The sequence below is a fragment of the Garra rufa genome, chromosome 19 (assembly GCF_049309525.1).
Source record: "Garra rufa chromosome 19, GarRuf1.0, whole genome shotgun sequence".
NCBI classification, from domain to species: Eukaryota; Metazoa; Chordata; class Actinopteri; order Cypriniformes; family Cyprinidae; genus Garra; species Garra rufa.
Window position 1 is genome coordinate 8055328 of NC_133379.1, and position 14050 is coordinate 8069377.

The 14050-nt window shown below is 38.5% G+C and overlaps 1 protein-coding gene across 3 annotated transcripts in view; it reads left to right on the top strand.

The window, feature by feature from the left end:
- The first annotated feature begins 420 nt into the window (after positions 1 to 420).
- Positions 421 to 14050, top strand: part of ebf1b (EBF transcription factor 1b) — a 141249-nt gene continuing 127619 nt past the window's right edge. For all 3 annotated transcript variants that reach the window (XM_073824128.1, XM_073824130.1, XM_073824129.1), the window contains exons 1-5: positions 421 to 964; positions 1449 to 1605; positions 2441 to 2504; positions 3515 to 3570; positions 13821 to 13894. In XM_073824128.1, coding sequence (XP_073680229.1) covers positions 831 to 964; positions 1449 to 1605; positions 2441 to 2504; positions 3515 to 3570; positions 13821 to 13894 — 485 coding nt within the window. In that variant the 5' untranslated portion in view covers positions 421 to 830. The remainder of the gene's footprint in view (positions 965 to 1448; positions 1606 to 2440; positions 2505 to 3514; positions 3571 to 13820; positions 13895 to 14050) is intronic.

Genomic DNA, 14050 nt, shown 5'->3' on the forward strand with positions numbered 1-14050 from the left:
CTTTAGTTGATTCAGTGCGCTTGCGAATATCAATGTTTATGCAACATCGCACAATCTGTTCTTATTAACGGCGTCCTCAAGTTCACATTAGGCTTTTATACGTGAGAACAAGACACAAGTGTTTTATTGTCACGCCGGCAATTACAGCGTCAAGAAGATAACTAGATGGATCAATACAGATTCATTTTGCGGGAGGTTTGTAGCGTCTAACTCCAATCAGCTTCTTGTGAAAGCTCGAGTAATGCCATCTGACAAACTGATGGAGTGGGTGGAGGAGAGAGAGAGGATGGCAGCTCTGGTTGGGCGGATCTGACACTGGTTTGCCTTCGGACCGCCTCTCCGGGTCCCTCCTTCAAGCCTCTGGGGCTGCTGCGCTCGTGTTTAGTTTCCCTCTCATAGTCAAAAGGAAGGATTGATTCCTTTGGGAAGAGGCACAAATCACTTCAATTTGATCAAGAGGGCTAAGGATACAGCCTCCTCTTGATTTACCCACTTTTGAGGGCTTTTCTTTTTCCCTGACAAAGAAAAATCGGCAAAAAAAAGAAGACAAGAGGAGAAAAGTTGTTAGGTCATGATGACATTTGATATGAGATCTGCTTGATCGCACCAGCTGCTCTCAGGAAACATTATCAGCACAGAAAAGACATCTTGCTTTTTGTTTCCACTTTACACCGGGATCTGTCCTGGTTTCCAAACTCCTTCCCATCCGAGCGCTGAGCTGCCTCTCTCCCTTTCTCTCTCTATCTCGCGTTCTCTCTCTCTCTTACGCACGGGAGGTGGGCACCTGAGAACACTACCAACGGGAAGAGAGTGTGAGAGATCCCGGTTTCATGTTTGGGATTCAGGAGAGCATCCAAAGGAGTGGGAGTATTTTGAAAGAGGAGCCCATCGGAGCCGGCATGAACGCAGTCCGAACATGGATGCAAGGCGCCGGGGTGCTGGATGCGAACACGGCCGCGCAGAGGTAAGAGACCCCCGGGGCTGCGACTTCACCTCCCACGGAGCGTGGACCGATCGTGCTGCTGGCGTTTGTTTTGAGGAAACTCGATCCGGATTGTGGAGGATTAAGCCTTTGATTCGCGCTTTGCTTTGTCGTTTAGTGAGCTTTGATTAGTTCCTTTGGATGCAAAGTTTGGATACTTTGCCAAAGCTCAACTTCTTTTGCATGCAGTCACATCTGGAGGTCGTAAGACCACTGGATTAAACTCGCTGGGAAAAAAATAATAATAATAACAGTAATAATAATAGCCTAATGATAATAAAAACCTTAAGTAATTAATTAATTGATTATTGAAAATTTTGCATATATACACATGTATAAGCATTTTTTAATTCTTCAGACAGCGGACTAGCATTTAAACACCCATTTTTTTATTTCAATAACACATCTGCGTCTAATATCTGAAGGATGTTTTTAACACGGGCCTTTCTGCGTGTCTTCCCCGCAGTGGAGTGGGACTGGCCCGGGCGCACTTCGAGAAACAGCCGCCCTCAAATCTTCGCAAATCCAACTTCTTCCACTTCGTTTTAGCCCTTTATGACCGACAAGGACAGCCGGTGGAAATTGAGAGAACCTCTTTTGTCGGATTTGTGGAAAAAGAGAAGGTGAGTTTGCTGAACGAGCTTCAAAATGATTTTCAGCACCACGATGTCAGCGGAGCACTAAATACGATCGCATGTGGCTTCATATGTTTTATTTTGAAAGTGCAGGAGCTATTGTAAGACAAGTAAACACTACAATAATGCACATGTGAAAACCAATGAAATAGTTAATTTATAAATGTATTGAAAAAAATTAGTGATCAGTAAAATCTAAAATATTGCAATATTGCTTTGAAATGAACATTTTAGGAATTAAATCCGATAGTTATTTAAACTGGATAGTTATTTAATATGTTCAATGCTAATACAGAGTAATTTACATTTTTAAATTGAAGATTAAGATTTAATATGCATTTCTCACATTTATAAATAAAAAACGCGAATAGCTGTTAATTGTGCATGCTTTCAAAACTCAATCACCTGTATTTTTTCAGCCGCCTGAATAGAATTGTAATAATTTTGACAAAACCAAATTTACATATTTATAAATGTGTCTTATGCATTTAAATGCTCTTAGTCTACATAATAAAACCATATAGTAGCCAATATAAATAATATCAGTTGCCTAATGGCCTATAACTGCAAGCTACTATAACTAATTATAAGTACATGATACAGCTAAGAATAAATTAATTTGACCTTATACATTAAATACAATTCATGAGATAAATCCGTTTTGTTTATACACACGTTGTTTTAATAAAAACAGTATTTGCGTTACAGCTGATTTTACTGAACAGGCCCAAACGATGTGATTTTGTAAGCGCAGTAACATTCTTCTCATTAGTATGTAGCGTATGATTTTGAGACCTGTTGTAAATATTATTTTCATGCCCAGGAGACTACAGGAGAAAAGACAAACAATGGCATACATTACAGACTGCAACTTCTCTACAGCAACGGTAAGACATGCTCATATTTGCGCACTTTCATTGATCGTGATTTGCAATTCTCCTTGCACTAAAATAGCAGCAGTAGCAGGTGCTGTCCTTAGAGATCTCAATTTGACGAAGATTGGCAGTGATTTAAATCAATGATTTAACAATTAAACGCAATCAGTGATTGACTTCTCAGCACGAACTAATTCCCATTTACTTTCTTCGAATCAAAGCACGACTCTTCACAATGAATCAGTTTGATTTTTAAAGCATTAATAATTCACTCAAGGTTTAAATCAATTAGAAACCTATTTCCAACCGCGCGGTATTAATTGTTAATGTGTTTTTCTTGGAGCGAGTGTGAATTGATCATGTTCATTAGTGTGTAATCTGACAGCCTGTCTATCATTTGTCATCTGGTCAGTTTCTAAATAAACCAGCTGTTAGTTCTGCCACCTCTCAAGCATATTGTGCACATTGTGCTTTTGCAAACATAGTTTCCATTACAATAATTTCTGTCATTTTGAGTTTGGATTTTATTCATCAGCATTTAAATTCAGTGGTTGAAATGCAATGAACTCATGGCAAGTCTTTTCTAATTTAATTTAAAGCAGTAATTAAACTTAAGCATATTCATTTTTAAATTCAATCATGCGTTTGGTGTTTTCATAAAGAATTAAGCATTTAAATTAGTATACTTTCCTGTATAGCTGAATTAGATAGTAGTAAATAAACTGTTAATTATAATATATGACATGGGCAGGTAGGTATAAAAAAAATAATAGCTGTTTAGTTATTTAATATGTATTCCTCTATAATTATAGTATGCAAAAATACTGTCATGGCATTAAAAGAATATTGTTTTTATACATATCATGTGCACATATTACAATACAATTAAATGTGCTTGTGCTATTATGCTCAGTGCAATTACAGTGCATTGTAATGGCCGATTTAGAGATAATGAATGTGAATGTGTTTGTGGGAAAAGTAATGAAAAGCACATGCTGATGTCAAGTTTCTGTGTGTTCCAGGCATCAGAACAGAACAGGATTTTTATGTAAGACTAATTGACTCCATGACTAAACAGGTAAGGGTTCATCTCGTCCCGTACACCACCATCTGCGCATGTCACCAGAGGCTAATTCATACATGTTGGGGCATCAGGACATGCTAAAGGTTGAACTGTTTGTGCTCCGTACAGATGAATCTCACAGCGGAGAGCATGCGTATCTCCCAGGGGCAGTGTCACATTTTAACATACCCGGTGACAACGGCATCATTGTGGCCTGTGGCCTCTTTTGGAGTTTTTGCACTTGACCGTTGGTGTTTAACTGGTGTATTTTAAGAGAACCCATATTTTCTTTTTGGATTTTTCTTATCAGTTTCTTTCTACTTTCGTAGCCCTTTCGTTGGTGTGGTTCACATGTCATGCTTGGCTGCTTTCTTCTAAACTCTGGCTTGTTTCATTTCTAGTATGTACAATATGGCAGATCTACATTACTAGTGTTGCCTGTTTCCTGTTTCCTGTTAGATTTTATCTGTCACCCAAGACATGTGTGGCCCAGGGCTAGTGTCTGGATATTTATTTATTTTTTTCGCTGACCTTGGATCAGCCCTAATTAGTGTGTCATGGGAATTAGCGATTAGCTTTTGTCAAAGAGCCTCTATTAAACATATCCGTGTTTATTAGCCGCCCGCTGCAAACTGAGAATGGCTCCACGCTAGGCTCTTTACACTTCGCTAACGGTCGCTAACTTACCTGCGGGCGGCAGCTCCCTCTCCCTCCCGCCTAAGTTGCGTGGCGGGGAACATCAAAGCGCATTAAACCCCAGTAGCTGCCACTTTGACAGCGCTAGTCTGGCAGTAGGTAGAAGAGCTGTTGTTTCCTAACTATCTGCTTTGCTGCACTTCGTGGGAGGACATGGCACTTTTGAGCGAAGTGTCGCTAGAGCGCTGTTTATCAGTGTCAAGTTAAAAAATAATCACCCAGACGCCTCGGCTTCCCCCTCGCAAATCTTTTGTAGTTGTTTGCCGGCAGTTTTCATGTCAGTCTTCTCGGAATATATTTAGCACTTGTATTCATTATTTTTGCGCAGGTATTACAACACGTGTAATAGAAGTCACAAGGAATGAGATTGCCATCCCCTTTGCCGCCGCATTGTGTGCGGGAAACTTTCAGATGTGAAGACAACCTATGGTTAAATCACTCGCTAAAGGGATCCGCTTAGAACTACACTTAAAGATTGGGGAACATGTGTAACAGCACTCGGAGGATATCAAATCCCGTTCTCTGACAACAAGACAGCTAGTTACCTTGTAACAGCTCAAAAAGCACCGGTGCAAGTGATATATTTACCGTGCCAACAGCTCGGTCGGCATGTGTCTTTGATTTCCTCAGGTGAATGAGAGCAAGAGAGAGTTCGGGATCAGATGTGGTTTCGCTCTGGGGCAGTCAGACCTGTTGAGAGGGTGAAATGAGACCTGGATACCGGTTGACCACAGGACAGCTACAGGTGTCTCGGCCCATGTTGCGGCTTGGGCTAAAACAAGCTTTCAGTTTGAGAAGGGAGTGCGGATGCTACTCCGCTGGCGGTCGTTATCGGGTTACAGACGACCCGAGTAATCTTTTGTGATGGTCTATATCCCCGTCGGCCTTCTGTAATCATTTAGAGGCGGCTGTGAGATGCTAGTTATTGGGTTGTGGAGTGATTGAGCCAAAGGTTCATTGTCAGTTGCAATAGTGTAACAACGTATGACGCACAACTCACTTTGAAAGTCACTTTCAACCAAGCAGTTTTGTCATTCTGTTGGTTAACACTATGACCTTTACGCGAAATTCCCAATTGCATTTGCAACTTGAATTTGTTACCAAAACTATTACTTTCTAAGTGGCTGTGGGAACAAATGCTAATCACCGAGGCTCCTAAAGTGTTTTGCAATGCTAGCAAGGCTAAAACACTTACTCTGTTTATGTTACGGTGGCAAAAACAGTTAAAACAGCTTTAGCTTGGACTGTAATTAGCGTCCAGATTTGCTGTTACTGCTCTCCGAGCGAGTGCAGAGCTTATTATTCTGTGGCGAGACTGATTTACTCTTGCAACTGCGCAACAGTTGCATGAAGACGCTTGTTATTTTGGTAGTTGCTGTCTCAGGCAAATTATTAGATTCAGCAGATAGCGTAAACATCTCTGTGTTTTACATTTCAAGCTATAGTGCTAATTTACGACATCTGTTGTTTTAGCAGTGGCCTGGCGGTTGGCATACGTGCTCCGAATCGGACGTGCCGAGCTGTGGCGCATTTCTGTTTTCTTTTGTTTATCATGCCACAGACAGTCCATAGAGCTTAATTTGTAAGAGAGAGATCACTAAAAAAGAAAATTCGGTCATTATTTACTCACCCTCATGTAGTTCCAAACCTGTAAGACCTTTGTTCATCTTTGGAACACAAATTAAGATATTTCTGATGAAACCTGAAAGCTCTCTGACCCTTCATAGACAGCAAGGGTCTTACCATAATCAGGGTCCAGAAAGATACCAAGAACATCGACAAAATAGTCAATGTGACATCGGTGGTTCAACTGTAATTCTATGAAGCTACGAGAATACTTTTTGTGCACAAAAAGAATAAAATAACCACTTTATTTAACAATTTTTCTTTTCCGCGTCACCCTCTGCTCAGAGGAAAGCATTCACATGTTTTGTGGTATTCTCCAAAATGGCACTACACTTTAACATCTGAAGAACCTGTCTGTTTCACTAAAGCTTCTTTGTGGAGAAAGAAGGTTCTTCAGATTATAAAAAGGTAAGAAGAGATGGTTCTTTGAAGAATCTTTGACTGAATGGTTCTTCATGGAACCAAAAATGGATCCTCTATGGCATCGCTGTAAAGAACCTTTTAAAGCACCTTCATTTTTAAGAGTGTAGGGCGATGCGGAAGAGAAGTATTGTTGAATAAATTTGTTTTTGTTTTTTGAGCAACAAGAGCATTCTCGTAGCTTCGTAGTATTATGGTTGAACCACTGATGTCACATGGACTATTTCGTCAATGTTCTTGGTATCTTTCTAGCCTTGAATGTGGTAGGACCCTTGCTGTCTATGGTGGGCTGTCAGAAAGCCCTTGTATTTCATCAAAAATATCCTAATGTGTGTTCTGAATATAAACGAAGGTCTTACATGTTTGGAACGACATGAGGGTGAGTAATTAATGACAGAATTTTCATTTCTGGGTGAACTATACCTTTAACCCGGAATAATTTAGTTTATACAGCTGATGGAAGAATACTTCACAGACAAAGATTGCACCTTGCTAATTCAAAGAATAATAACATGCGTTGGTCGCAAACCCCTGCCTCACAGCTTTCATTGACCAACTCAATCACCAAGCTGCACGTCAAGAAAAGTCTTAATTAATGCAGTTCAGAAACATCACGAATGGATCAGATTTCTATCAATGCTATAACAGGATTAAACATTAGGGTGTAGGTTAGGGTTAGGCGATTGATGTGACCAATGAAATCTTAAGTACTGGCAGTGGGGCGGGATTTGCACTTAAAGGGATAGTTTAGTCGCAAGATTTCAGAACACAAATGATGAGATTTTTGATGAAATCTGAGAGCTCTCTGACCCTCCATAGACAGCAAAGGTCCTACCACTTTCAAGGTCTAGAAAGGTACCAAGGACATCGACAAAATAGTCCATGTGACGACAGTGGTTCAACCGTAATTTTATGAAGCTATGAGAATTCCTTTTGTTGCACAAAAAACTAAAATAGCTTTTTTCAACAATTCTTCTCTGCGTTACCCTTGCGTCATTTTGGAGAGCACAACCACGGATGTGCATGGTTTCCTCTGAATGTAAATTTTTGGGGTGAACTATCCTCTGCCATCATTTACTCACCCTGTGAGTTCCAAACCCATGAGACCTTTGTCCGTCTTTGGAACACAAATTAAGATATTTTTGATGAAATCCGAGAGCTTTCTGACCCTGCATAGATGCAGCTACCATGTCTTAGAAAGGTAGTAAGGATATCGTTGAAATAGTCCATCTAGGAACCTGAAGAACCTTCTTTCGCCACAAAGAAACTTTTGTGAAACAGAAAGGTTCTTCAGATGTTTAAGGTTCTTTATGGAACCATTTGTCTAAAAAAGGTTCTTCTATAGCATCGTGAAGCACCTTTATTTTTAAGAGTGTACGTCTATTGTAAAAGTTTCCTTACTACTTTTCTGGGCCTTGAACATCTTACACAGGGACAGAAAGCTCTCAGATTTAATCAAAAATATCTTAATTTGTGTTCTGAAGATGCACGAAGGTCTTACAGGTTTGAAACGACATGAGGGAGAGTAATTAATAACAGAATTTTCATTTTTGGGTGAACTATCCCTTTAACTGGTTTGATGAAAAAAAAAAAAAAAATCGTTATCGTTACACTGGGATTGTATCTCATAATCGGGTACAGAAGAGGGAGTCGGGGACGTGGGGGGCCCTTAGGTGTGAGTTTGACAGTTAAAACTGTGATCAGCAGATTCAGCGCCGACAGATCTGACAAACATAGCGCAGAGACAGCAGACCTCCCACGTTCCTCCCTCATCTATCCTACTTTTTCTTTTCCTCTCTCAATACCTCCTGGATGTTTGTTGTTTTGCTCGAGCTAACTTGAGCTTGAGCTAAACTTAGCCAGTGAATTAGACCATGCCCTCTCTCTAAAACCCCACCCTCCAAAGGCACGTCAACAAGTAATTTTACATGCAAAATGTATTGTGACTGGACACATTTCTTTCCACTTAGTTTTGTTTTATCACTCACTCTTTCAACCCATCCACTTCACAACTGTGTTCTCTTCAGCCTTGTTTTGTTCCCTAGTCTCCTGCTCAAATTCTTGCACCGTCTAGAAGTCTCTCAGATGTCTGTTAGCTGTCTCTAGAAACCCTTCGACTATTCTCCTGTCTGTCTGCCTGCCCAACTCTTGCTCTCTCTTCCTCTTCTCTTGTTTCTCAGGCTTTATGTCTGAACAGCTGATCAGGGGTGGGGTGGGATACTTATTCGTGTGTGTGAACGCTTCTGTGTGTGTGGGAGAACAAAGAGTGAAATCACTGCCAAGACAGCACCTCTTTAAAGGTAGCGCAGTGGCCTGGGAAAAAAGGCAGCCGTGTTCTTAATGGCATGCTAACAGATGATGCCAACTGTGTAGGAAGTAGGTTTCCATGTATTTATAGCATCTTGTTTACTTGCCTTCGATTTCAGGCGTCACATCAAAGCCATTGAGGAAAACGCTGGATGAAATATGAAAAGTGTGCTTGGCGAGATGAAATATGTATTACAAGGCATATGAACGTTGCATGCTTATTAATGTGCCCTTCTCGCACTCTGGCATGCGGTTAAAACTGACCTAAATCTCACACTTGTAACATTAACATAGGGTAATTTTTACACGGCACCTTCACGTATCCGATGTTCCTTCTAAATCAAAAAGAAACTGTTTCCTGCATTTATCACAGCACTTCCTGTTCTTTGATCGTAGTAAAAGCAGCCAAGGGGTTTAAAAGTTATCAAGAATCATTTCCCTTTAATACAAACAAAATATACAAAGACTAATTAATCATTATGTGAGTCACTTTAATTTGTATGACTGGAGGAATTTGTGACACTACAGCAAAACCATTGTGTTTCATGTTTTTCTTTCTGAGACAGAAATCTCGACTTGAGTAGCATTTACACTACCAGGCAAAAGTTTTTGAATAGTACGATTTTTAATGTTTTTTAAAGAAGTATCTTCTGCTCAACAACGCCTGCATTTATTACTATTATTGTGGAAAATAGTTTTTCAACTATTTGAAAATATTTTAAAATGTAATTTATTCCTGTGATTTTAAAGCTGAATTTTTAGCATCATTACTCCAGTCACAAGATCCCTCAGAAATCATTCTAATATTCTGATTTGCTGCTCAAAAAAACTTTCATTATTATTATTATTATTATTATTATTATTATGTTGAAAACAGCTGAGTAGAATTTTTTCAGGTTTCCTTGATGAATTGAAAGTTCAAAAAAACAGCATTTATCTGAAATAGAAATCTTTTTTCTAACATCATGAACATCATATTCTTACAAAAACATAAAGAAATCTTACTGTTAAAAATTTTTAACTGGTAGAGGACATTATCCTTATCTATATACTGAAGGTTTTGCAGAGGGTTTTATTTATATATATCATTTGCTTGATGTATTACTTATTGATTTTGTTACTAAAAATGTTTTTTTTTTTTTTTTTTTTCTCGGCTGTTGAAAAAAAATGGTCTGATTTATGAATGAATGAATAACCCCAATTCTGATTTTGGTTATATCAAATATTCAGATTTCTGTTTTGCAAATGTATGCAAATTAGTGTATATTTAATTAGATATTGCCTCATTTGCATATTTACAATTTCACAAAACTTGTAACACAAAACAGTTAATTTTCTAGATCTGTGATTTTTTTTTTTTTTTTACATGAAATGATATTATGTGAGAAATAACTTGAATAAAATGAAGAATTATTAAATCATAATAATCAATAAGTAGGGTAAATTTGACTTTAATGCTGGGATATTACCTGAATGACATTTTATAATAGATATTATTAAGGTATTAAGGCAAATGGAGGAATACGGCCGTTCCCGAGCACAGCTCAGCCGGAATGGGCGAAGATAGATTTGGTGTTTATAGATAGAAATATGAAACAGGTCTTTGGGCTGGCAGACAGTGATGCATGCTGTGTACTTCTAGAAGACCTTGGCCCCCATTCCCTCAAAGTGAAAGAAAACCATCTGAACAAATGCTCGGAGCTTGCCAACTCCAGAACTGGCTGTAACAATATTTCAATGTCTTTGTATAATGTAAAGTACATCTGAAAGACATCAAACAATGAACCAATGTATCGTCTGTCTCTGGATATTTCTCCTGTCGAATTACCCTTTCCTTGGTAGATGTAACTTTGCGTCCAGTTGAGGTCAACGTGACAAACTTTTCTGATGCTGGACAGGCTTGCTGAATTACACCTCCGTTACATGGCAGAGAGTAATGACTGCGTGTAACGGGACAGATTTGCTGCCAGTCGGTATGCCTGCGAACGAGATCCCAGAATCTTAGCAAGGTGACACGCTTGGCGTAGTCAAACGCGGCACTGTTCGGAATGGCATACCATGTCCAACATTCGACTCGGGGAGGAGGGGGGACACACAAGGCTTTGCCAGCCTGGCAGCGCTGTGTTTTGTGTTAAGGAGGGGTGAGAGCAAAGCCGAGAAAATTTGGGAGAAAATTGGGGGGCCGTACCAGATGGTGCACCGTGCTCCAGTCTGGCATCCCAACTGCTCTCTCGCACCCACCTCCTCCAGCCTCCTGCCTCCCCCCACCGCCCCTGTGCCACACGCCACTGATGGTTTGGCACGTCACAAGCTAGCGTAGGTAGTATGCCAGTGAGCGCATAGGCACTTCACATTTTTACCCATGAGTGAGAGATGCAGAAATGAAAGAAAATATGAGTGAGTGAATTGAGACAGTGAAAGAGATAAATTCTGTAATATGAAACAGCAATATTGTGAAGCTTTGTATTTGAATATATTTTAAATGTAATTTATTCCTGTGACATTAAAGCTGATTTTTTTCAGCCTCATTACTCCAGTCTTCAGTGTCACATGACGCTTCAGAAATCATTCTAATATGATATTATTATTAGAGCTTAATTATTAATAATGGTTCTTATAATTATCAATGTTAAAAATAGTGTTTGCTCTTTAATATTTTTGTTGAAACCATAATACATTTTTTCAAGATTTATTATTATTATTTAATAAATAAAAAAAATTCAAAAGAACAGCATTTATTTGAAATAGAAACATTTTGTAACATTATAAATATCTTTTCTGTCACTTTTAAAAATTAAAATACTTTTTTTCTTTAAAAAAATTACAGAAAACTTTTGAATGGTAGAGTATCAAAAATATTAAGCAGCACAACTGTCTTCAACATTGATAAAAAATAATAATTTTTTTTTGAGATTTTGAGTAGCTAATCAGCATATCTAAAGTTCTTTTAAAATTTCACAATATTACTGTTTTACTTTCATTTTTTTTTTAAATACATGCAGCTTTTGTGAACACAAGAGACTTTAAAACACATTAAAATTTTTGGTTAAACTTATAGCCTATGCAATTAGATTTATGCAAATTTCACTAATCTGAATAAAAACAAAACTTCATTTGGAGACTGACATGACTAAAATACCAGTAAGTGAGTCAGATTTTGATTCACTATCTACTCTGACTGATTCATTTGTTTATTTGTTCATTCGTTTGAATGAATCATTAAAATAACTGGCTTGAGCCGTTCGCTCAGACTGGCCGCATCGTATGATTCTGATTCACTAAGAGGAATTGACTCATAAGAGTCGTTTGCTCATGACTCAGTCTTGTTCGCGCTGTATGGTGTTAAATCACTTAAAATAATAGATTTGGCTTAGATTTGTCGCACTGTATGCGTTGATACAGAAAAATTAACCGGCTCATAAGACTTATTTGCTCGTGAAACAAACTGCACTAGTCACGCCGTTTGCTTCTGATTCATTTGCTTGTTGAAGACCGGCCGCGTCGTTTGTTTGATTCTTTTTACGTTTAGCGTGGAAGTACAACTAAATAGAAGCTTTTCTGTGCGTGTTTGGTGATACGTTTGCTTTCTGAAGTACTCTTTTGGATATAAATGGATATAAATCGTCCTTACCTGCAGTAAGTCGTTCACAAACTACACACGCAATGCTTGGTCGTTGACAAACGATAGAAGACATTTGCTACGTTTTGTTGCTCACATTGAATGGATTGTAAGTAAATATCCACCTCATCTTTTTGTTTTTGGTCTTATAAAATATCCCGTTACTGTTTCGGTGTGAGAAACCGCTGCAAATGATTCAGTGGTTAAGTGAACTGTCCGAATTCATCAAACTGAATCGCGAATCATTTCGGATCTTTCTGCAAACCCATGTGATCAGTTAGTTCAAAAGAGTGATTAATTTGCGAATATGACACTAACCTAGTTCTGATTCTAAACAGCAGATAGAAAACACAGAACATGATTGCTGAAATAGTGTTCATATGTGTGAATCCCATTGACAAATGTGACCCTGGACCACAAAACCAGTCTTAAGTAGAAAAGATATATTTGTAGCAATAGCCAAGAATACATTGTAGCCTATGGGTCAAATGATCGATTTTTCTTTTATGCCAAAAATCATTAGGGTATTAAGTAAAGATCATGTTCCATGAAGATATTTTGTCAATTCCTACCGTAAATATATCAAAACTTAATTTTGATTAGTAATATGCATTGCTAGAACTTCATTAAGACAGCTTTAAAGACGGTTTTCTCAATATTTAGATTTTTTTGCACCCTCAGATTCCAGATTGTCCAATCTTAACAAACCATACATCAACAGAAAGCTTATTTATTCAGTTTTCAGATGATATATAAATCTAAATTTTACTAAATTTAATCTTATTTTGTGGTCCTGGGTTACAAATAACTATTTTTTTAATATATAGCTGAATATCCTGTTTCACAAGCTATATTACAGAAGAAAATTTGTGAACAATATTTCTTTTTGACATTCAACTGTATTATTTTTGATAAACATATTTATCTTATCCACAATAATCACTGTCATTGATTTAATTACTCCCGCTTGTTAGAATCTGAGCAACCAGCTACTTCTCGTATTATCTCCTCCACCTACAACAGGTGTTCTTCGGCTTGTTACCCATCCCTCAAACCGTTCAGAGCCAGTGCTATTGTACATCCCAGCCTCTACCACATGTTACCCCACCTCAGCCCCATGCCCTGTAGGGAGAGTAATTACCTGAGCAGCTAGAAGTGCAACAATGAGCCCTTCTTATTGGAGCACCTTCATTTCTCACCTTCTGTTTTCCTTTACGTAATGAGCCACAGTTCTGTGTGGAGCCAGAGCTCTGGACAGCCTGTCCAGAAATATTGGAACAGCTTAGACGATTCCCCACGACACATGCTGATATTTATTAAATACGACCAGGCCAACAGGCTTTAAAGGCAGAATTACGCCTCCTCTCAGCGTGTTTCTCAAGTGGAATTGGCTTCTGTGTATGTGAGGGTGGATAAGTGGAGGAAATGTTTTTTTTGGGATGTTTAATGGTCAGTGTCAACTGCCTAAAATATATATTTTGAAACTGTTTCATATGTAATGTGTTTCATTTAATTTTGATTACCCAGAAGATGCATTCTAGTGTTAAACGAAGCCTGCATGTCCACACACTGACTTCTTTTTCTTCTCTGTTCAAAGGCCATCATATATGAAGGTCAAGACAAGAACCCGGAGATGTGCCGTGTGCTCCTGACTCATGAAATCATGTGCAGGTGAGACTTTTTCCATTACACTTTGTCCCAACCAGGTGTGATGCTGAAAATGCTGCGTGACATGGCACAATCACAGCAATCCAGAACATACTTGATATTTAAAAGTCCCATCAATTTAATTGCTACTCTATTCAATGTCATTTGAGCTGTTATTGT